The sequence below is a fragment of the Rhodnius prolixus genome, unplaced genomic scaffold (assembly GCF_049639745.1).
Source record: "Rhodnius prolixus isolate KJV_2025 unplaced genomic scaffold, Rpr scaffold_6, whole genome shotgun sequence".
NCBI lineage: Eukaryota > Metazoa > Arthropoda > Insecta > Hemiptera > Reduviidae > Rhodnius > Rhodnius prolixus.
Window position 1 is genome coordinate 37357432 of NW_027411634.1, and position 24847 is coordinate 37382278.

Consider the following 24847-nt stretch of genomic DNA (forward strand, 5'->3'; position numbering starts at 1 on the left):
TAGAGTTTTTTTCTTTTCAAATTTCAAATTCAAACTGTTTGGGAAAGAGGAAATAAAGTTCTATTACGTCGTAAGACTATAAAAAGGAAGTAATAAACTAAACTCTTTATTTTTTGTAAGCTAGAATTTTTGTTTTTTTTTCCCATTTTTTGGTACATTGTTCATATTAAATAAAATTCTATAATTAATTTTTGGGTGAAAGTATGTATATTACTTCAGTAAAAGTTTACTTTTTTGTGTGTTCTATTAGTATATTTGTAATATACATTATTTGGCTGAGATAAATTTTCTACAATATTCTAAAGATCCTCCTCCATTGGGTTCATCTTTCCAGCTTTTTTCCTTTTATTCTTTTATTGGAATAAAAAATAAATTTCAAAGATTAACAGATCAACAGTATTTTTAAAAATAAACTGACTGATTTTTATTCTTTATCTTCAATTTTAATTTTATCAAATCAATAACTGATTGTACAATTCAGTTTTTGATAAAAATAATATATATATTTTTTTAAATTTAAATATTTAAGTATACAAGTATATAACCAAAATATTGGAAAATATATTTCTATAATTTTAATTAAATTAATCAAATTGAAATATATAAAAAATAATTAAAAATAAATCTAATGCAAATGAATGACTAAATATTTACATTACGTTGACCGTTTTCCACCCCAAGCGTAGAAATCTGGTCCCCTACGGATAGGCCTCAATAGAGCACCCCAGGTGGAGTGGTCCCTGAACAGATTGCTTGGGAATATTAATCGACGTTGGGGCTGTGTCGATCTTGCTGTTCGTTTTCCACCCCAGCTAGAGAAAATCGGTTTTCTCTTCCAGGATAGTGGGGTGTACGCGGCCGCCGATCTTTTTATCAATGCGTCTTCATGATCCAGAAATAGATCATCAACACTATTTGTGATGTTCGCGTTAAAACTATTTCTTTTACCACCCCAAGAATTAAATCTAGCCTTTTTCAGCCAATCATCGTCAGCTCTTTTTCCACCCCAACTGGAAAATTTGGCTCTTTTACCATTGTCATCAATTTTCTTCCATGGATTTATGGAGAGTCGTTTTTCTTCAACAATATTTTTTTCAATATCGTTGTTATCATTCATAAACTCATTGCTAAAACGTTTGCCGCCCCAGCTGTTGAATTTAGCACGTTTTCCAGCCCAGGATGAAAATTTGGCACCTCGTTTCTCTTCTTCAAGCAGAACATCGTTCATGTTTAATGAGTCATCAAATTTTTTCCCGGCCCAGTGGGAGAATTTTTGCCTATCTTCATCACGTTTACCTGGAAAAGAAGAAAGATATCAGCAATCTGTAAGGATATATTTTCGTTTAATACCTTGTAATTTTCCGATGCTTCAAAATTTATTTTCTATGATGACATCACAGTTCCTTAGAAGGTGTAATAGATTCTCCTCCGCCTCCGTAGAGGACCCAGTTTTTTTCTAGCGACCTATAATTCGGCGTCGCCCCATGAAGAAACCTATCACCTTGCGTTGCGCACTTGCTCAGACTGAGACAAGCTGCATTTTTACTTAGATTGTAGGCATCTGTATGAAAAGTGTACAAGGTGTAGATGTAGAGATCTAGATTGTATAGAAAGTGGCTAGAAAAACCAAATACTCTTCGATCCATAAAATCTATGGTGGCATGCTCAGGATTTCCGGTAGTTCCCGGAGTTTTCCCAGTAGTTCGCTAAACCCAGTTCTGTGCATTGGATTTGCTTAGAAAGTGTTACTACTTGGGGAGACTTGGCAGGGTTTGCTAGGATCCGGAAAGAAAAACGGGAAGACCCGTTTTTTGTTTGTTTGTTTTAGTTTTAATAAGTGACCATCTCTGATAGAAATACAGAACAAGGTAAAGAAAGCTAAATGAATTCTATTCCAAGCTTTTCTGCTTAAGTAGTCTTTGAATCTGGCAGGTTACTTTGGAGTTTTAATTCAAGAGATGGAGTCTCAGTTAGCTGTTTACAAGAAGAATTAGATTAATAGAATATCAGAGTTGCCATTACCTGCCCATGAAGAGAACTTGGCCCTCTTTTGCTCCAGTTGTTGTATGAAGCTGTCCAGATCAGCTGGGCTGTTTCCCATCCAGTTCACACCTTCCTCATCCGTGCGCTTCCCAGCCCAAGAGCTGAACTTGTTCGCCCTTTTGTCTTCGGGAATTTCATATTCAATCGGCCCATCAGTTCCACTGATCAATTCATCGTCAACTCTTTTACCACCCCATGAGGAAAATTTGGCTCTTTTGCCAGCCCAAGAAGAGAATCTCATCCTTGGATTTCCAGCAAAATTACCTCGGTTATTCGTACGCTTTATCTTATCATTTACTAGGTCTTCCTCGTCTTCCAAATCTTCAGCTGCTAGCTCATTCTCTTTTAATAATTGCTCTAATAGGTGGCCAGTACCACGTTTGTCTCTGATACCCTTTGAATTGTCTTTAGCTGTGGGAAGTGGAGATGGGGCGGTAGTTAGATTATGTCCTTCCGCTGATGTAGATATTATGTCGTTTCCTTGGCTTGTTTTACATATAACCGCTATCGTCCATACCATCCATAATAGAATCATTCTGCAAAACAAAAAAAAATTCACATTAATTAGAGTGTTCTGACTGGTAGAACAGAAGTAATTAAAGGGGTTGTGTATGATAAAGGAGAGAGAGAAGTCTGAACTACTGCAAAGATTTCAGACTGTTGTAAAACATAGGATGAAGAGCTGAAGAAGATTCTGTATTCTAGCAGGCCGACCCATATTGACTACCACTCCCATACAAAAGGTCCAATGATCTTAGATGACTAGATTAACTTCCGGATAAGTTGGGTACCTTCGCACCATATACACCATAGACCTACCACTCAGCTAACCACGATCCACAGCCCTCTCTCTCCACATTGATGAAAACTTGGCAAAGTCTAGGGAAACCTAACATTGAAAACTAGTACGCTCTTGGAAATAACAAGAGAATCTCAGTAGCTATTGCCTACCTCGTGAGATTGAATACTTTTAACAGGCTTAAGACTAAAATGTTTTACTCTGAGATTTATAAGTTATGCCATTTAATTTTATTGTGATTAGAGACTTAACTTTAGTTTTGTTAAGGGGATTGTAAGATTTAATTAGTGGTTTAAAAGTATGAACAGTGTCAGCCATATTAACTTCTTCTATCATTTCAAAATTATTAGAAATATATATATAAAATAAGAAGTAATTTTTGTCCATAATTCTCTAGAGAATAAAGTCCGCTATTTTTAATCGTGATTGTTGATTTCTAAAGGTTGATTGTGACAAAAAGTAATTTATCCTTCCATTCTTGGATTATCTCTATTTCTATCTTGGCTGCCAATACTGGCCTCAATTAACTTGGAAATAATTTGATTTCTTTATCATACCCGATTTCATTTCTCCTTCTCATTGTCCGTATAACTAAGTGTGTGAATGTATTTTTGCCCCTATATTAGATTTCAGACATTTCATTCTTTTAGTCCCTACTCTGTTAGACCCTAAATCTCCCCCTCCCTAGTAGCAACATGTAAATCATTTTTATTATTAGCAATAAAGAATAAAAGATATAAAAATATTAATTACAATACGTTGGCATTCATTGGTAAATTGGTGGAAGAGATTTTGGGGGGGGATCTTCATAAAAACCTTTTTGAAATTCTATCCTTTAAAAGTTCAAAAGGTAGTGTGCGTGCACCCCATGATTCTAATGAAAATAGTAAATATTATTGAAAAACAATTTAAAATTTCAAAAGAAATATGCAAATATTTTTATACATAATTCAAAACTCATTTTATTGAAGAGTAGTTCTTCACGGCGCCGCTAGATAGCATGGCAGCGTCTAAATTCACTAGTTATCTGACTTTTGCCCGTTGCCATTTAATTTTTCTTATTGATGTTGATGAGCAAGTGTTGTCTACTTTTTTTTTTTTGTTGTTGTTGTTGTTGTTGTTCTAATTGAGTATCGTGCAAAAAAATAGTCTAATTCTAATTGAAGAGCCGCAAATGTTGTTTCTATTCGGTGTCTTTTTTTTTTGTTTTTTCCTTAATTAATTATATCTAATGCATTTTGTTTGTATGTGATACATTTTTTATTTTTTTAACATTTTATTGAACCAATAAATTAAAAAAAATACATAATATTTAGGTATGGGTGGTGTTGATGAACGAGTGTATGTATAATATACATATATTATATTCGACAGCCTCTTTGCTTTTCTAACGTACTTATTTACGTACATATTCCCAAGAGTTAAAGCAGATATCTCTTCTCTTATTAAATGGATTACTCTTCTCGGATAATTTAAGTGCTATTTGTTCTTATCTTTAAGAGAAATGAGCAGGTGCTTCGTACTTGTACTGATCTTTATTTAAGTGTAAGTTTATACTTAAGTAAGTGCACCGTTTTGAACATAATTTTAAGGATGTAGTAGTAATCTGCTTTTAAGCTGAGTAAACTTACTAGGAAACCTCAAGTGCATACCTAAATATACGTACATAAATATAACTAAGATTTACTGCATGCATGTACAGATAGGTATTAACGTTAAACATTACTAATTACATGACACCTATATATCATACGTAAACCATGTATGTCTTAAAATTAACCAATGCTTTAGTTAAGTAAACTTTTCTAATTTGTACAGTTAGCTCTTACTTTCATGAAGTTGGAGATTTCATTACTTAATCTTACACTTCATAAAAACAAAATAGTAGTATTTTACTGTTAACCAGCTAAGCGTGGAATTTAGTTTTAAAAAACCCCCCACAGTGTGTGGAATTAAAATTAGACAATGACATGGTATACACGTCGTCGAACGCAGGGCAGAACAACCAAAAGTTCACAACGTCCTAATAGTCACTGCAAGCGGCTTTTTCTGCAATTCCTGGGGCTTCAGATTACCAGAGCATTCTGTGCATTCCCAAAATCTTGCACCGCTTCACGTATGCATTGCTCTTAGTTAACTAGAGACGCAAGAGCCTTTAAAAGGAAGAGAAGAGCTTTGAATTCTGTGCAAAATGAAATCAAGCTCGTACTGTGAGGTCTGAGATCTCTATCTAAGATAAAAACGGCATTGCACAAGGGTTGAGAGCTTCTATTTGTGTGCGTAATTCCCCAATCTCTAATGCGGAGACCAAACATGTACCAACCTCTTATCATTTGGCTGACTCCCACCAACCCTCTCCTTATAAAATACTTGGCAGTTCTATTGGTAAGATAGAGGAAACATTCCAGAAAATGATATTCTTATTGCATTTTATTAAAATTTCGAGTTTTTATAGTTAATGGCAATTTTATATTTTTCACGAGTATACACGCGCTTAAATGGTCAAGATTTATTTTAAGTTAGCTCCGGAAGTAACAGATTCGAGAACCTGTGAGTGAGAAAAGGTGTATTCTTTAGGAAATGGTCACCTCTCACTTCAATAACCCTCTTCATGACTACTACTCTCATTGCTAAACATTCACTGTTTCAATTCACAATTTCATTTCTCCAACCATGTTCCATATTGTTCTCGTCTTGTATTTCTCCTTTCCGAAATAATTGGTAAATCAGCGGAGCCATCTATCCTTCACGGATTGGTTTTTACATCACACTTTAAGATTGTGTTTCACTCAATATTGTCACCGATGATGGGGGCAAAGTTTCAGAACGTTGTCAACATCCGGTTTTATTACTTCTATTAAAAGTCATGATCTTATTCGAATAAAATATTTTTTTTTTTAAAGTTTAATTTGTAATTAACGAAAATATCATGATTAGAATGAAAATTATGTAGTGACGAACATAATGGTTAATGGTCTAATCTGATAACGCTTAGTCTAATCGTAGGTTACTACGATTTTCCCTAAACTTTAAACTTTATTGCATTAAAGTAGTTTTGTTACTTATATATTTAGAATATTCAAATTAAAGAGTATTTCTGAGTGAAGGGTAGGTTAATCAGTTTTATTGTAGAAACTTGCACTAAACTTGTTGACTAACTATGATGGAGTCTGATAAATAAATCTACCTCTGTTGATGGATGAAAATACTAAACTGTTAGAAATACATTCAATTTTTTTATTTTGTTTCGGCGCTGCCAAAAAGAATTTCCTAATCTTTTCGTATTTTCTTTTCAAAATTCCAGAATTATTCCTTTTAACATTCACCAAAGCGCGACTCAGATTATCCTGCTACCTAATTAGGGAAGTTCTTCTATTGTTTTTTTTTTCATAATATATTTTTCATAAAAATAGATTTTCCTAATGATGATTTTTGTCTTTTATTTTAATTCTTTAAAACTTTTGTTTTTTGTTTGTATTAAAGGGATCATTAATATATTCCCTTAGGGATATCTTTAAAAGAAATGTTTCTTATTCTGTTTCAATTACTTTATCTTGGAAATACGATAATTTATTTAGTTTTGTGTGGTAACAGGGCGTGACCTGTTCTCAAAACATCCAATGAGACCTATCGTATCATCCCCTCTCTAGGAGAGGTCCAAGCTTCCCCTCTTTTGAAGGTCCAAGGCTTCACCCATTGGTCCTTTTTTGGGTCCCAACATCCAATACTAATATTGCATTGCCGACAAACTGGACATTTAACATGGGCAATTTACTTCTACAAACTTCTAAATTTTGGGTACACTTTTTTTTTTCTAGTGGGTTTGGCTTTATTGGGAGAGGGGAGCTTTGGATATCAGAAAGAGAGCGAGAGATTGGTTGTCTCAATTTTTTTTCTCGCCAAGGAGAGGTTATCCCGCAACCTGCTTGTTGCTTCCTGGATTCTCTAGCGTTACTATTTATTGAGCGTTATTTCCCTTTACAAGTATATACTCAAAGATGGATGGTTAGTCCAGCCCTGATTTAAAGTGCCTTTCTGAAAACACATTCTGAAAAAAATTTGTAACTTTCAATTGAGAAAATTCAATTAAGAGGAAGTCGTATGAGTGAGTGTAAAATGTCAGAATGTTTTGTATTTTTTCTAAACTTCCGCTTATGATTTCCTATTAAAAGGATTCGTAGAATTGTAGTGGAAAAACTGATCCCGTAATGACTAAATAACTTTAAATTCATTCGCCAGTTCAGATATGCAGCTAATGTGCAAGGATATGTTGCCAACTACACCTGTTGCTTCTTTTTAACGAGGCGGCGTTCCTCCCTCTCTCTGCCTCTTTCCCTATCCACGTGCACACAATACGGTTCAAGGAATTCATACTTCCGCTCACGTGATTCCTTACAAATTTTGGTATTTTAATGACATATTTATTTTTCATTAATATTAAACAGCTGTTAACGTAGTACACTTCAGGAGAAATGGCCTTAACAGAGGCTAACCTAACCCTCACCTAAACCAGTAAATTGTACTAGGATAAATTTTTCACGAAAATTAGATTTAATCAAAATTTAAATGACTATTAATATACTAAATTAAAAGAAAACTGAAAATTAATGCAAAGAAAAAAAAACCTGGTGTGAACACGACATTTTCTAACTAATACATTCACGCTTCTTCAAGAAAATAGTACGTACAAGTTACTAAGGAAGTCCCAAAACTCAAATATTAGTCTTTTTAGAGGAAGCAGAACTATCCAATACCTCCGATGGGTACCATAATAGTTTTATATTCAAGGATTTCTGTCGCCTAAATATTCCTGTAGTTTTTATTATGGTGGAAAGTTCAAGAGGTGTGGCCTACTACGGTAGCAATTTGATTGGCCTGATCAAACGCCCACCATTTTGCAACTTCGTGAGAGTTTTTGGTGAAAATTTTTATATCGAATTTTGGCAAAAGTTCGGAGATGAGTGGAATTTGGAGATCTGTATGTATTGTGCGTGGTTGCTAACATAGAATGGAGCGTCTACTATGCGGCGGAGTATTTTGGATTGGAGTGTTTGCACAGTCTATTGATGTTGGATTTTTTAGCTGTTCCGTAAAGTTCTAGTCCGTAAGTCCATATTGGTGGTGAGAAGAGCTGTGTAGAGTCGTCGTTTGTTCTGTAGAGAGAGTTTTGAGCGTTTGTCGAGTAGTCTGGCTAGAAGTTTGTATTGTTTGTTTAGTTCGGTACGTTTAAGACTCGTATGGGGGTTCCAGGTAAGTCTCTTGTCTAGGTACATTCCAAGGTACCGCATAAATTTTTTTACCACCAAAATAATATAGTATATTGAGGCAATTCTCGCGTAATCTTGACTGCTCTATTTTCTTGACAGAGTTTAGGAATCTTACTGTGATTTCCCATTTCTCCTTTCATTTCAACATTCTGTTTTCACACACACACTGAGACTATTTTTGAAAAGATAACTTTAACAGACTAAAGGGGACCTCAAATACACGGATATTTCCGTACGATTATACCAAATACGATCGCAATATTTCCCTCCCCTGGTGAGAGAAAGTAACAATAATCAAAAACGGAAATTCGTAGGAAATCAACTTCCTACGAGAATATTTTTTCCAACTAAGCGCACACCTCGTTATTATTAAATGAGATTGTATTTTTAATTAATTTTTTATTTATTTATAGTTGTTCATTTGCTTTTTATTATTTTCTTGGGACACGCGAACATATTAATGAATGTATTTATTCCCAGAAATAAAAAATTGGGGCCGTTACGCTTCTAGTTCTAGATACTACGAGTATATCCTGTAATATTAAATACATTTTCTCAGAATACGTGTTTAGAAAATGCATTTTATCTTTAATAAGAAAGTATTATTAATGCAGTTTTCTCAAATTTTCGTAATTTACATTTCACCGGAAATATCTGTATTGAATAAGTGGTTTTTAATGAATTAGTTCCTTGTCTATGGAGGTATGGTCAGCCTAACTTAAAAACATCGCCGGAAGTGCAAATTTGATAACTGATTTTAGGAGCCCACTATTGGACAGGAAAAAATAAGCTTTTTGTACAAGTTCTGAGGGGGGGCAGTCAGCGTTCCCCTAATGTGCCATTTCTGTGCAGAGTTTGGGGCTTATCAAATGTCCGGCAGTACTATTGCACTATCGGAGGTATCTACTGCACTTCAATAGATTTTAATCGATCTCGAGCACACTTTTTTTTTTTTATACTGATTGAATCTTTTTTGTTGGCAAAGAAGTGCTGATTAAAATATCGTATAATAGTTTCGATGGTATTGATTTGATTAAATTGAACGATTATTAATTATGTTATAAAATTTTTAAAAGTATACCTTTCGAAATCCAGCCAAACGTTTCTTCTAACGTAATATTTGCCTCATTTATTACGTTCCTGACTTGAAGAGGTTCAATTTTTGCAGATACATTCCTTACGAGGCCGTCCAAAAGTAATATTTCTGGCCACCTTCCCTTGCCGAAAGATCTCATCCAGATAGGAAATATTGGATATACAAAACAAACAACAAATAATAATCATCAACATCTCCACCAATTCACCTAATAAAGATAACCACAGCTCCTTTGATCATCTTCTTCTATTTCCAGCTTACACTTTCTTAGTGTTATTATTATTATTATTATTTTGGATGCTACGTGATGCTGCTTGGAAATGAATGTGTGCGCGGCAATAAAAGCGGAAATAGGACTCTAAGGAACAACTTCGCGTTTCCGCCAGTTATCACATCCGCTCAACATTTATGTTACGTACTTCTTGGTTACTCCACAATATGTTTGGGGACATCCTCTCATCTCTGGTTGGTTAATAAATTTTGAATTTATTTCTTCAGCTTCAAGCTTCAGTTGTTCTATGTATTTCAAAATGTATAAGTTTATTTTTATACGTATTGGTAGAAAGATTTGTTACTTTTTTTCTCTTAAATCTCTGCAGTTAATCTGGCGAGAACGCCCAGTAATTATTACTAAAATTATTTTAATTTTTACTAAAAAGAAATTTGACTTTTAAATCTTTCACTTTTCTGGTCATTTTTCTTGCAACTTTATCTTCCTTATCGAACAGCTGTCCTAAGGAAATAGATCTCTTTTCCTTTTCAAGTGATTTATTCGTAAATCACACTGAAATGACGTTTTAGTGAAAAACCTAACTTTCTTTCAAATTTTTGTGATGCCTTAACTTAAAATCAAGTTAACTTCAGGATAATGTTGCAAATTAAACTTGATAGTTTAATGCACAGTGTCATAGTTTAGTTTTTACTAATGATCACAATATTACCTTTTGCATTAATTATTATTTAATAAAAAAAATGGCCGCGCGAAATATATTATACTATATGTATGTGGGTCACTATACCATGCACTTTACTGTGTTTTCCCATAATTCATTAACATTTATTGAGTTGGAAAAAATAAGGATGTTCCACCCGAGTACAAACACCCACAGGGAATGTCTTATCTATCTTCCCACATTTTTAGGATATTTATAAAAAGTTTTACTCCTTACACATATAATAAAATTTAACATACTAAAAAAACATTGATTTCTTTACTGATAAATCGATTATCACAGATAATAAAAAATTTTTCTTTGTATTATTTTATTTAGTTGAATAAAACTTGTTAATATAAAGAAGGTATTAATATTGTGCTTTAATAATAATTGCTTGACAATCGCTTTTCGCTGTGTAACAGAATTTAGTCAATTGTTGACTTGTGAGTTGATTTAATTTAACTTAAATTATGTTTTGAAAGTCGAGCGATATTTTAAAACTTCATTCATGCAAATCGGTTCAGGCGTTTAAGTTAACTGCGTTTTTAACAAAATAGGTGACAAGAACAAGAACATTTTCTGGAAATTCTGTTTTTGCCTCTTTTTGGCAACGTTTATCTCAAAATCTAATCAGCGATGTTGCAAAATAAAAATGTGCGTACAAACGTGGATATGCACTTTGTATTAAAGGAATTTTTGGAAATTTGTATCTTTAGTAGGAAATGAGGGAAATTTGAGTGTTTACCAACATTGCGCTTTTTCTTGCTGTTTCCTTTTTCTTTTTTGATGATCAGGTATCGCGGTCAGCTTTAAAAAATAATGGGTTGTAACACGAAAAGTTCATCAATTTGAAAAGTGGGCACTTTTACTAACTTGAAAGAATTTCATCTGTAGAATAGCGTTATTTTCTTTTTGACAAGAGGAAGTGAAAATTAATATATGCTTCTTATTCGTGACATGTCCACAATGCCGGGAAAGTTAAGGGGAGAAATTTAGGACACTGACTGAGTGGGCTCTTCCGGCGCTAAGCCCATTTCTCTGGGCTTCCTAGTAAAGTGACTGACATACTTACAAATATTGCAGATAAAAAAAAAAAATTGGTACAAGTACACGGTAATTATTTTACATATATGGAAAGTCATTTTGAGTGTTACGCATCAGGGTTTTTGCGGCCAATAATTTGGTTTACTTTTTCAATTATTGATTTGTGAGAAAAACTCTGGTTTAATGAACATTTCCATGTACGTATTAATTCCCCCCACCCCCCTTCCCTTCGTGGTCAGCCATGTTGGCGTTTAGTCAATTTGGCTACTATCGTATAAAACCTCTCTTCATCTGCAATGTAATTGCTTCTTCTGTTGGATATTTTCATTTACACCACAAAAGGTATCTAGATAATTGTCAATTATCTAAGCCATTTGAGAGTGGTCTTCGAAACCCCTTGGTCATATCCGGCAAAAAAAAAAATTGGAAACTACTTTTCCTGTTGCGTTCAGTAAAGTCGATAATAAGGTTTTTCTTTTTTCCTAAAAATTACGTCCCCTGGGGCTACAGACCAATCCCTAATGTCGCTACTTTATATCCCCCTTCAAATATTGGTAACAGGTTAATTGGTAGTTGGAAGTTTGCCTGAAAAAATAGGCGATTACCTTACCTACCTACCTATTGGTAACAGTTTGACGATGAAGGAGCTTAAGTTGTTCAACAGCAGCATTCTTAGGATGCTCAGGGCAGAAACTGGATTTTCATCTCATATCAGTAGCTTTATTACTTCGGCGGTTCATATGCTAAAATTGGAACGATAGTAACATTTTTATTTAAAGAGCGTCAAAATCTGTTGTCATTGCCGCCCGGAGCTTTTTCCAGTGTATTCCTGACGTCCGGACAATGTTCTTTCATTAGTAACCACGCATTGTTCATCACTGGACAATGAACTGTAAGAAGCTCCTAGGAAGAGAAAATCTAAGAGTTAGCAGCTGGATTCAAAGCCGGTATCTCCGAATTTCGGTAGCTGATGTTGTCTTTCTGTGGGGTAGTTATGACGCAGAGCTTTGGTTAGTTTAGGGATTCTATTCCCATGGACCAATGATACTAATAAGTAAGGAAAGGCAAATAGCTTCGTCGAGGCCGATGAATCCGACCGCATAAACTTTAAATTGGGCTTAATTACTGTTTGCCTATGCATTCGCTGAATATGCACATCACATTAATTTTATCGCGTGAACGTTAGTAGTTTCAATATCCAGTGTTGTTAGCCTGGAATGCCCGTCCGTATGTGTAGATCCCTGCAGAACCGACTAATCCATTTCTCCTTACGGAGACCACTTAGTACTTAGCATCGTTAAGGAAATACTTTTAAAGAAAACTTTTGGAATAACTTTTTTCTCGCGTACTTAAACTTTTACAAGTAGCGGAAAAAGAATTTACTTAATTTCAAAAATGCTAAAGGAAAATCTCTAGATAATTTTGGGGTTTAATTTTCCGTTTCAAGTTTACCTCCCTTTCTGTATAGTTTACGTGACTTTTAATTGAAATTGTTGAAACTTAGAGGAAGAAAGTTATAAAGTACCAGTTTCCTGTTCTGGAATTATTAATGTAGTTACATCAGAGTTGTTGCCTCTGGAGATATTTTACTACTACGTCGATTCCAGGGGGGGTACCTAAGCTATTCAACTTACGACTTAGTCGCTCTTTTTTTACGTCTGTATTTTGCATATCTACTGGGTAGGAGTTTGACTGAAAGTCATCATTCAATTGACTTTTTCGCATTATTGGTTTGCCGGAACTACCAAAATCAAATTAGAAGTAAATCACCCAACCGGAAGTTTCTCGCTACTCAATGGGTTGCTCACTTTTTTGAGATTTCCTGCCTCTCCAATAATAACCTCTTTTTTCAACATCAGACAAAATGACGTCATCATACTTAATATTCTTTCGATTGGGGTAATTAAGTTTTTGCCACAGCTTCAACTCCATAAAAAAAGCCATTTTTTTCTTTTTTGGAGAAAAGTCGTGAAAGAAAAATTATAAAATTGGAAAACTACACGAAATGCTACCATGATTCATATTCACTTTTTCATTTTTCACTGCAAATGGTCGGTAGAATTGGCTCCCTTTCTGTGGCCATTTCAATCTGGGATATCCGGTAAACTTAGATAATTGAACAATTCTATTATTACCTCAACACTATAGTTTTAGTAAAAATTCAAAATTTGAAGAAAATTTTACTGCCTAAATTGCGGTTAGAGAATGTGGTGCTTAGCCATAGACTATTTCCTTAATTTTTACGTGTATTTGTGTGGTCATTAATTATTTAATTAAAAAAAAAACAGGTTTACCGCGGTTATCGTGAATAATTGCATTTAAAATTACCGATAGACGGTGAACTTCAAAAGGACTTGCTCTCCTCCTATCAGTCAAAGTAAAGTTACATAAAGGGACTTGTTAGTGGCAAACTTCAAACTTAGATAAGTTTATTCCTACACATATAGCCATCAATTTATATTGAGATGGTGGTTAAAATCATTTATTGAATTTAATGATGAGTTTATTGATGACAGAAAAGAAAAAATAGAAAAAGGAAAATATGATAAGGACCCTTAAATTGAGCTCGATTTCCTTTTAGCCGCAATTTACGTCATTAAAGTTTCTTGGAACATAGAATTTGAATTTGAAAAAATCCACTTCAATTTAATTTTTCCTCTCTAAAATGGTTTCTAAGGTTTTTTTGAAATAGGTAGATAGATTAATAACTTCTATTTGAGAAAATTCTAATAAGGGCACTTCTGGTTGTAGGGGGTTGGCCCTTTTATGCCAAAATGCCTTTTCATGACTTAATTATTAAATAATACTGAGGATTAATTGTGTAACAGATAATAAAAACGTATATACTTACTTACAAAACTCTCATCTAAGTTTCCATTATCTATGATAATTATTGTTAATAGAATTTTGCAAGCCGAGCTAGTAAATTGAAAATGGATAATTTGTTTTCCACTGAAACCTTTTAAAAGTATATTTAATCAGGTTTTTCATTATGGTGTTACCTAATAATTGCAACATATTCAGTTTTCAACCTCGGGTTCTACAGTTAAACCGGGAAAATCTAAAGTTTCCGGAGGGGGGAAGGAAGCAATACAAATTATCCATTTTCAGTTACGTTGCAGGATAGATCAAATATCTTTTGGTATATATAGAAGACGTTAGAGATGGGCAAATCATTGAATAGAGTATGTGTCTTGTTTTTTGTTTTTTTTAACTTTGTTTTTATTAGGCCAGTTTAAATTGTGATTTTTTTTTCACTTCCTGTTACACTTAACAAGGCGAAGTATTGCGACGTAATAAATTTCAGAAATTGAATTATCATCAGCTGTGCTTTTTTTTTGAAATACGGGTTCTAAATTCGAAAATAAAACCTCTGTTTAAGAATTGTATTTGTTTAAACAAATATCTGGAAAATGAAAAGTTGCAGAAAGGTTTAAACTCTTGGTATTCCGTTTTGGTTTTTATTTCCGTTTCATTTACTGAAGTTTTGCTGAAATCGATAAATCGGAATTGCGGCTTTACTGACGGAGATTTTCATGACTTTATCCAACCATTTCCTTTAAACTTTGCACATCATGTGAAGGATACATTTAGATATCTGTTATTTTTTTATTTGAACCAGTTTCCGCAAACAATTAACTTTGAAATTATTTTGGGAAAAATATGAGGTGTAAGTTTGAATCACCACCTACGTACAAGTTCCATGATAATAGAGGCAGACCGTTCGGACGGACATAGAATTGACTCAGGCTAATTGTAAACACTAATTTTCAAGTCCCGTGAATGTTCTCACAGAATGTATTACTATCATGCAGATTTTCGCTGGAAATATCGATTTTAATGACCCCTGAATCCGAAAATGTGGTTTACACCATATGGTAATTCAAAAACATGAAATCATAGCTTCAAATTTTAGATTTCGAATCGAAGTCTAATTTTTTAAAGTCTAAAACTAATTTTTTTGGACGATACAGCGAACCGGAAGTGCCGGTTCTTTTATCGATTTTCCAGTTCCTTAAAAATACCCATGAACGATTTTCCTTAAATTTAGTACGATCATTACACACGTAGTTTTATAATTTTTAATTAAAAAATGTTTCCTCAGCAATATCCCTTCTTAAGGAGCATGCTTCCGGAAAAGAGATGGTAAGCATAAGTGCTTCCCTAACAAGTATGGAGAGCCTCCTCATATTCTAATGCAAGTATTAGTAGAAATGAATTCTTTAAATAAAATTGGAAGTAAGACTTTTGAGCGGAAGTGAATAGTTTCAACGTAATTTTTTTTTACGTCAATTGCGGTAAATAGCGCCCAGATTATGAGTGTTTCACACCTCGTAAAATTATACTTTATGAGTAATTTTTGATTGAAGAACTTTTTGTTAAACATTAAATTTTCAATTAATATTTGTTCATTATCTTTTTTTTTCTTTTTTTTACAGGAAAGGCGCCTAATTCTGTGGTTACGCCCCAACTGCGGTAAGTTTCTTTTTGAATTATTAATGGATCGATTGCTTACAGGACAAAATTAATCGTATATTTTACTCCCTTTTTGTACTGAATCTTTCTAATAAATTGGACTAAGTTTTTATTTAACGCTTGTACTAACTAACTATACCTACATGTTCTATTCACGTACAAGTATTTTTAACCGGATGATATTTACGTATTTAAATCTCATTAAAATTTTCTCTAAAAGGAAATATTTCCTTTTGTTGGCTATTGATGTGTTTTCCATTTTCGCTAACATGAATTGAATTTTACTTTAAAAATACTGTCTTTTAATTAAGGCGCCACGGTAGCCGAGCGGTTAGAGGCGAGACCTTCGATGCTAATATGTATTGTGGTACTGGGTTCGATTCCCAGTCTTAGGCCTTGGATTTTATTTAAATGTTAATAAAAGAAATTTACAGTAAAGTACATTTGCTAGTCGCCTCCGTTCACGACACCTAACTGGTAGTTGAACGTTAAGCCCCGCCTGTAAAAATAGGCGATTACTTTACTTTACTTTTACTTTCTTTTAATTAGAAATTACTTAAAAGAAAAAAAAATTAACACTCAGCAGCTGGATTCGAACCTTTTAACTCCGCGTGGAGATCACTGAGGCAGTGCATTTTCTAAAATAAAATTTCAGCCGACTGCTAATTGCCTTTTTTTGAGAATTATTCATTCTAAAACCTTCATAAAACTGTTTCTAATAAGTTTATTAGTAATATTTCCGGCTAATACTAAATTTCAAAAAAATTTAGTGAAATTAGTAAATACTTCCTCTTACCAATAGTAGTGAGAAATAAATGCTACTCAAACTTCCGCTCCCATGTAATAATTAACTTTCAGCTGACATTTCAGGCTGAAATCCTTGTTTTTCAGGCTTGACTGATTTTTATCCAGTCTGTGAGGCCACCATTTGCTCACTGTAACACCGCATGAAGGACACTAGTTGCAAATTCAGTTTCCAGAACGGGGTGGTAGTGTATTTAGTCTGGGCTGCAATCAGTGAATTTGATCACTGACTTAGTGTACACATTCGTCTGGGACAATGAAAATAGAAATGGACGTTTAATTCAGCGTGATGGTAGCCCCAATCATTTAGCCAATATTCTATAGACTAGGCTCTGAGATGCTGCACGAGAAATAGTAATTGGATCTATTCATTGGGAAGACGTTTAAACTAGGAGGGAAATATTCAAAGGAAATAATTGCTTAGTGCTAGAAAATATGTAACACACTTTTCAAATTAAAAAAAGAAGAAGAAAAATCACTTCGTAACAAAAGTAAAAACCATGGAAAATATTTCCGGCCAATATAAAAATTAGAATATCTCTGATAGGAACGTCCAACTTCCTGTTAGAAGCTGTCGTTAAAAAAAGAAAGATACATACTATTTTATTAAAATAAAATCAAAAGTCATGATTTGAAGAAAAATAACGTTTTAATGAGAAAATACGTTCGTTTAGATATAAAAAAAAATTGTTAAAATCTGCTGCATGGTTGAAAGTTAGTTAGGGACAAGAATTGTGGCTTCTACCCTCGTGTGTGTTTTGTTAAAATCATTGTTAATTTTTTGTTCTCTTTTTCACATCTTGTCAGGAATATGGGCTAGGTTTTCCATTTTCCATTTTATTTTCTTAGTTATTTATAAAAATTTTCAACTATATTTAAATTTATTTACATTTTACTTTTAAAAGAACAGGAAGGCTGTTCTGAAAGGTCTGCGAAAATTCGACTTCCTATTTTAATCGATTGCACCCGGATATTAAATCATGAATATACGATTCATAGAATTTCTACTGCGGAAAAAAGAATGTAGAGAGGATTAGCGCTGCCAGAGACCATCCGGGATAGTGGTGTAGCATTCACAATGCTAATAAAAAAGTCGCATTAATAAGGAATAAAAAGGATGAAAAATTAATGCCAGTTTCAGTCATTATAAACTTTATTCTGCCGGAGCTTTCGACCCTAGGGACTAGGTCATTTTCAGGGCTGTGGAACATATTTAAAGTGTGTTAACAATTATATTACCAATTAATTATATTACAATGGATATGTTGGCGGCGTATATGTATATTTAAATTGTTGGTGTCAGTTTCTGAAATTTAGACTGTTTTCTGTCTTAGATATGTATATCTACTTCTAGCACTTTCTGCCAACTTACTGCAAAATACTTGACAATTGGCCTTCACTGACTTACAACCAAACACAATCACTCACACAGACCGATCACATTCAGTCCATGAACAGACAAGACAGAAGACACACACCAACCTTCTAATGATGTAAATCCGTATATTTTAAATTAGGTAAATAATTTTGTAAATTACGTTACATTATACATATTCATTGTAATATAATTATTGTTAACACACTGTAAATATGTTCCACACCCTTGAAGATGCCCTAGTCCCTAACTAGGTCGAAAGCTCGGAAGAATCAAGTTTATAATGACTGAAACTGGCATTAATGTTTCATCCTATTGAAACTATGATTCAGTCACCAAAAATAATGAACAGTAATATGGAATAAAGTTGATTTGGGATAGCTGTGTACAAGAGGAAGAAATTCGAAACGTTCCCTACTTTTTGGGAGAATTTTTAAATGCTATATTTGATAAAAAAAAAAAAAAAAAAAAAAAAAAAATCAACTGTAAATATCATAGAAGGACTGCTGAACCAGATTTGTAAAACGCCACAGACTACTAAGTAGTTCTAGTTGAAGAAGCCATTACTGGTTTTGATTGACCAAGAGATTGTTTATCGCTCCTCTTTTATCTGCGATTGCGGAAGTGTTGGAAACAAGGTGATTGCGTTGAAAAAGGAAGGCCATCCGTGTGATGCGGTTTTTGTAGATAATGGTAAACAAGGATAAAGATTATTGTACTGCAGGACATGATCATCCCCCTCGTCTTTATTTTATTCCAATCTTTACTACCAACGGGATTTTCACTTTCCCGGACACTGAAGGATTGTCAGAGAAGAATAGAACGGAAGTAAAAAACAAATTATTATGAATGAATAATAAATTATAAATAAAAAAAAGTTACTTCGGAGAACAGATGAGCCTTCATTTAATATTTAAATAGATAAACTGCCGACAAGTTGGATTTAAGGAACAAAAAAATTATAAAAGATTGTTGTTACACCTGACTACTTCCTTCTTTTCCATTATATCCCAGGTTATTTACATATCATTTATATTTAAATACAAGTGAACACTTTGAGTGGGTGTTAACTTTGGAGAAAGAAAAATGGATTTGTTGTTGCCATGGTAGTAGTAGGCTTTATTATTTATTATCTTATTTAAGACGCTTCAACTTGTGTCTTTGGAACCTCGACTTCCGGTAATGTGTTGCTCTAGGCTAAATAATCTCAAACACCAGACATTGCAAGAGCTATAATGGCTTCTGGATGAGAAAATCTTAGTAACAGGCTGGTCTCAAAATCATGATCTCCGTATAACAGATTTGCGCACTAACCACTAAGATAATCTTTCTCTCTCTCTCTCTCTCTCCCTCTCCCTCTCTTTTCAAGAATAATTAATTCTAACGCCATGATGTGGAAATAGTCATTCGTATTTTTCTTTACGTAAGTCAAGCCATTTAAATCGCTCATCGCCTGATCTAGGAATAAATATGTGAAAGGAAAAGAATAGAATAGAATAGAAAAGAAATTTATTATTCTGGGACAATTGTCCCCTAAGAATAAATACGGGAACAAATAGAGGCCTTAACAGTTTGGCCTGTGATTAAACAGAAAATATATAAATAAATAAGTATTTACAAAAAGTGAAAATAAAAATAACAGCAGAAATTAAGGAAATAAATTAAAACAATTGGAATTTCGGAGGAAGCTGAATAGAAAGGAGATAACTGAATAGACGGGATTTAAAGATAGATAGGGTAGGATGAAGGCAAGGAGTTCCAGAGAGAGGTAGCGCGAATTAGGAAGGACTTGTCAAAGGATGAGGTACGGTGAGAGGGAATATAGAGATCAGATGAGCGAGATCTAGTGTTACGGGAATGGATGGAGGATTTAAACTTAAGGAGTTGAAAAATATAGCAAGGCCTTTGAGACTGGATGACTTGAAAAAGGAAAGAAGCCAAAAAATATTGGCGGCGATAGACAGGAAAAAGCCACTTCAACTCATCGTAGCAGTGCGAAATGCGAGAGTCTCTGGAAATGCTGAAAATAAATCTTATGAAGCAGTTCATGAGGCGCTTGAGCTTAGCTTCAATATCACCAGAAAGACCGCCATACACTAAACAACCATAGTTGAAATGGGGGAATATAAGAGAGGAAACTAGGAGTTGCCGGGTCTTAATTGGAAAAAGGTGACGGGAACTATTAAACTGCTTAAGGATATGGATGGAACGACGAGAAATTTGGGAAACATGGTTTTTCCAGGATAGGTTTTGATCGAAAGTGATACCAAGGTTTTTCACAGAGGAACAATATTTTATTGGGGTATAGTAAAGGAAAAGATTAGGAAGAGGAGCCAATGATTTAAGGAGTGGGTTGGAGCCAATAACAATAGCTTTGGTCTTTTCTACATTCAGGGTAAGCTTTATTGTTCGTGGCCCATGCTGAGATATTATTGAGGTCTTCTTGAAGTTTAAATACAGCTTCAAACAAATCCGACGGGGAAAAGGATAGGTAAATCTGAAAATCATCAGCATAGAGGTGATACTGGGAATGAGAGATGGAAAGAGGAAGGTCATTGATGTAAATTGAGAAGAGGGTGGGAGATAGGGAAGCACCTTGAGGTACACCACGTGACAAAGGAAGAAGTGAAGAAGGATTACTATCGGGAGTGACAACGAATTGGGAACGATTAGAATGTTGGCTAAAAGAAAAAAGTAATCATTGCAATGATAGGAAAATGTTTTAAATAGTTGATTTTCTACGAAAAATCTCTCACCCCAAATGAAAACCAAAAAAATCACTAAAAAAAAATTTGATTCAAGCTGGCCAAGCTCATTCACAGACATTTAGACAAAATTATAAGACACAAAAACCAGACAAATGAAAATTGAAAAACGATATTTCCCGGAAAAAGGCAACCCATTCTTTTTACTAAATATAGTTAGTAGTTAGAGAAAAGCAATAAGTATAATTTGGTGTTCATCATTGGTAGAGACTTCAATGAAACACTGACCAATGATTAAATAGAATACAATATATTCTTTATTTTATTTCTTTGAATAGCCGGCTTGTGTATCGATCCTTTTTCCGATAGAAAACAAACGCCTTCAACGCCATCATTTCCTTTGCACAGAACAGTTGTCTATCCTCGTAACTAGCCAGCTAATAAAACAGTCCTTCAGTTTTGTAGTCATCTGGTCCACCCTAAGATCGATCATTTATTAGCTATCTTGTTTTAAAGCTAATAAAAATGGCCATTCATGTATTTTAGTTGTAAAATTATTAGTTTTTTTTCTCATTTGGCTGAGATGATAGAAAATAAAGTCTGCAATTAATTATTTTTGAGTTGATCTCACAAATAGAGAGAGAGAGAGAGAGAGAGAGAGAGAGAGAGAGAGAGAGAGAGAGGCTACTTTGTGAAAACTACCTCTTTTTCTTTTTGAGGACCTCAAAAATATTTCCTGGTGAAAACGCGAAAATCAAAAATTGGCCCCAATCTCAATCTTTCTCTTCACTTTCTAGAGTAAGAGAAAAGAATAATATTCTCTCTTACTAAAAGTAAGATCTATTCTTCCTCAAAAGCGGTAAAAAGAAGTAAACTGAAGATTGTTCGGTGTTATTAATAGATCAGAAATAGATAGCAATCCAGGGTAGTTCAGCATAATTGTAAGATATAAACTGAAAGGTCCAGCAAGGTTATATCATAGATCTAAAGAGTAATATGGCGAAAGTATGTGATTGTGTGGGCGTCAGAGATAGAACCCTACAGATGTCACTTGTGATAAGTGTGAGAAGTTCCCGGTAAATGAGACAATCACACGCCGACTGTTTCATATAGAATATATTGCCTAGTGGAAGAAGGGTGATGTAAGGTAGCCGATGTATTTCTGTTTGAATAACTATTGGATATTGGGTAGCTCCTTTGTGTTTGTCTTCAATCACTATACGTTAAATGGTCTCTCCCCGTTCTAGGTGCAGTTCAGTATTTCAAGGCTAATATTCGAATCAATACAAAACCCACTAGGATCTAAATACGCTGTTACATTCACTTACTTTTTTCTAGTAAGAGCAACTATTGCGAATTGCAATCGTGTCAAATTTAGTCCAATTCTGTGCAATCGTAAGATGCTTTATTTGCACATACTTCACTTATTTTCACGTATATTAATAAAAGTATGCTCTAATGGCCGCAATACATTAATTAGTTAGTATCATCATGTCAAATTATTAATGAAATTGTTAATAATCAAATAAACAAAATGACATCAAACTAATAATGACATCAAAATAACACTAATATTAATATTAATTAAACATTTCAGTACATACAACTCAAACTATTTGAGAGCCGGTGTTTTAATTAATTTAGCGGAAAAAACAAAACATTATAATTAAAATCACGTGATTTAATAATTTTTCCATATTTGCCATGCTACGACTGTCACGCGGGTAAACTGATTGCAGTGGAGCCATGAACTAATTAGGTCTAAGGATCGTTCCCATAGTTGAAAGCCCCATTACCATTGGTGGTTGGAAGAGAAAATTAAAGCAAATTAAAATTAAAGACATTAACGTACAATCCATTAAATATTTACTCATACCCATAAACTTTATCAATTATTCTTATTTATACATTTTTTTTTTAAATCGTACATTACGAGAAACTTGATTCCCATTGCTTCCCAGGACGAAATTAGGGAAGAAACTCAGGCAAGTAGTGTAATGTGACAGCTACTTCCGGCCACATATTTCTTTACATTTCACCCATGAAGTTAGCCTTTAAATTCTACCCAGGCATTTTGATAAGACGCCACTACTTGTAGAAACTAATCACTTCCACTATTAGCCTAGTTATTTAAACTATAATTCTACTATTGGTTAATTTTATACATCACAAAATATAGTTTTAAACCTCATTGATTGTTCTTATTCAGTAATATGCAGTTTAAACATTTCCTTAACATATTGCGCCGTGAAATTTTAAAGTAATGTGTGGATCTATCACACTTATACAACAATATAGAAATAGAAATAGAATAGAAAAGAAATTTCTTATTCTGGGACAATTGTCCCCTATGAATAAACACAGGTACAAATAGAGGCCTTAATAGTTTGGCCTGTGATTAAACAGAAAATAAATAAATAAATAAGTATTTACAAAAAGTGAAAATAAAAAAAACAGCAGAAATTAAGGAAATAAATTAAAAAAATTAGAATTTCGGAGGAAGCTGAATATAAAGGAGATAACTGAATAGAAGGGATTTAAAGATAGATAGGGTAGGAGCATGGCGGACAGATGATGGCAAGGAGTTCCAGAGAGAGGTAGCGCGAATTAGGAAGGATTTGTCAAAGGATGAGGTACGGTGAGAGGGAATATAGAGATCAGATGAGCGAGATCTAGTGTTACGGGAATGGATGGAGGATTTAAACTTAAGGAGTTGAAAAATATAGGAAGGCCTTTGAGACTGGATGACTTGAAACAGGAAAGAAGCCAAAAAATATTGGCGGCGATAGACAGGAAAAAGCCACTTCAACTCATCGTAGCAGTGCGAAATGCGAGAGTCTCTGATAGAGATTTTAGACGGGCGGGACGGGACCTATACTCCACGGTACCGCAGACACAAGAGGCTTATTGTGATAAAGTGTATTAATGAATTGCCGACTTTGCAAAAAAGTAAATTTGTGAAAGCATGAATTTAATAAAATGTATTTCTTTTAATGTTGCATTTCCGGTTAAGCCCAAATCTCTACGATTTGAATAATTGCTATCATGAAAGCTTGAATACAATCTTTTGTAAAATCGCTTACAGGGAACATGACAGAAAGAGAGAGAGTGAGTGAATAAAAGAGAAGCTAGTAAACATGTGAAAGGTTGCATTTTCTTGATGACGTCAACAACAAAACAAAACTTTAAACTTTTGCTCGCTCAATGTCAGGTCATTTTTTTAATTGCAAAAATATGTATATATATATATTCACAGTTAACCCTTTACGAGATTGCCTCTTTTTTTTTGACGTGATATTTATACTTTATACTTTTGTCACGTACCAGTCCTAACAGGTTCCTACTTTGAAATCGTAATAATCAACAAAATATGAATACAAACGCTTTGAACTTTTACCATTGTGAAAAACTGTTATTTTTTTTAATGTCATCTAGTTGTTTAATATAAACGGGATGACAAACGAGTTTATGTCACTCGTATTAACCAAAATCCTCTTGTATCACTAATCTGCCCTCGATAACTGTTGCAAAATTTAAATAGAATCTATTTGAAAGGTTAGGGCCAATCATTATTGCCTGATTTCGTAGATTAGCGTGCAGTTTGTTATGCCTTCGGGATCAATTTTTCCTTGGGCATATCTATTGCTTTTCGGAATTAGCGGATTGTTCTCTGTATTAATTGCACTTTTAAAATAAAAATATTTTTGGGATCTCATAGTTTAATCCGTATTTTCATTTCGTTCAATAATGAATTTAATGTTCAGTTTTGTTGATTGACAGAAATATGAAGGAAATAGGAAATAGGTTTGAAGTTTGCCCAGTTTTCTGGAAAGAGTTCTGTGTTATGGTTTCACTAGGTCTTTGGTATTGAGACAAGTGTGAGGCGCAACGATTTGATCTAATGACGGATGAAAACTTCCGTTTTGGGCGAAGAACTTTTGCCTTTACCGCACAACTAACGTTCCAAACATGACTTGCTAACTGAACACAGTAAGATACTGTATCTCAGTAATAACTACAATCTTCTTGGTCCTTTCTTTGGATGTTAAGGCTTATCTCTTCTCGGAAGTAAATACCGGTGCCAGATAGGCGCAAGGTGCTCTTACCAATAAAATGCATCAATTAGGCCACAATTTTTTTTTTTTTTTTTACCCTTACAGCACATAATGTTTTATTTATACAGAATTTAGATCTAATCTAAATACAAAATTTAGTTCAAATTCAACGGTAAGCTTAACGAGACCCCAGTTCCGGTTGCCTGCCCCAATAACGGTACTCAGTGGGCAATACTTTACCTATATCC

The 24847-nt window shown here is 33.9% G+C and overlaps 2 protein-coding genes across 3 annotated transcripts in view; one reads left to right on the forward strand and one right to left on the reverse strand.

The window, feature by feature from the left end:
• The window catches only part of LOC141461017 (COMM domain-containing protein 4), a 94460-nt gene that overhangs the window by 5246 nt on the left and 64367 nt on the right, over nucleotides 1-24847 (forward strand). For both annotated transcript variants that reach the window (XM_074141625.1, XM_074141626.1), the window contains one exon: nucleotides 15624-15660. The gene's annotated coding sequence lies outside the window, so the exon portion shown is untranslated. The remainder of the gene's footprint in view (nucleotides 1-15623; nucleotides 15661-24847) is intronic.
• The window catches only part of LOC141461011 (uncharacterized), a 50088-nt gene continuing 25331 nt past the window's right edge, over nucleotides 91-24847 (reverse strand). Inside the window, exons 2-3 of the mRNA XM_074141618.1 lie at nucleotides 2023-2579; nucleotides 91-1296 (exon numbers count right to left, since the gene is read on the reverse strand). Coding sequence (XP_073997719.1) covers nucleotides 656-1296; nucleotides 2023-2579 — 1198 coding nt within the window. The 3' untranslated portion in view covers nucleotides 91-655. The remainder of the gene's footprint in view (nucleotides 1297-2022; nucleotides 2580-24847) is intronic.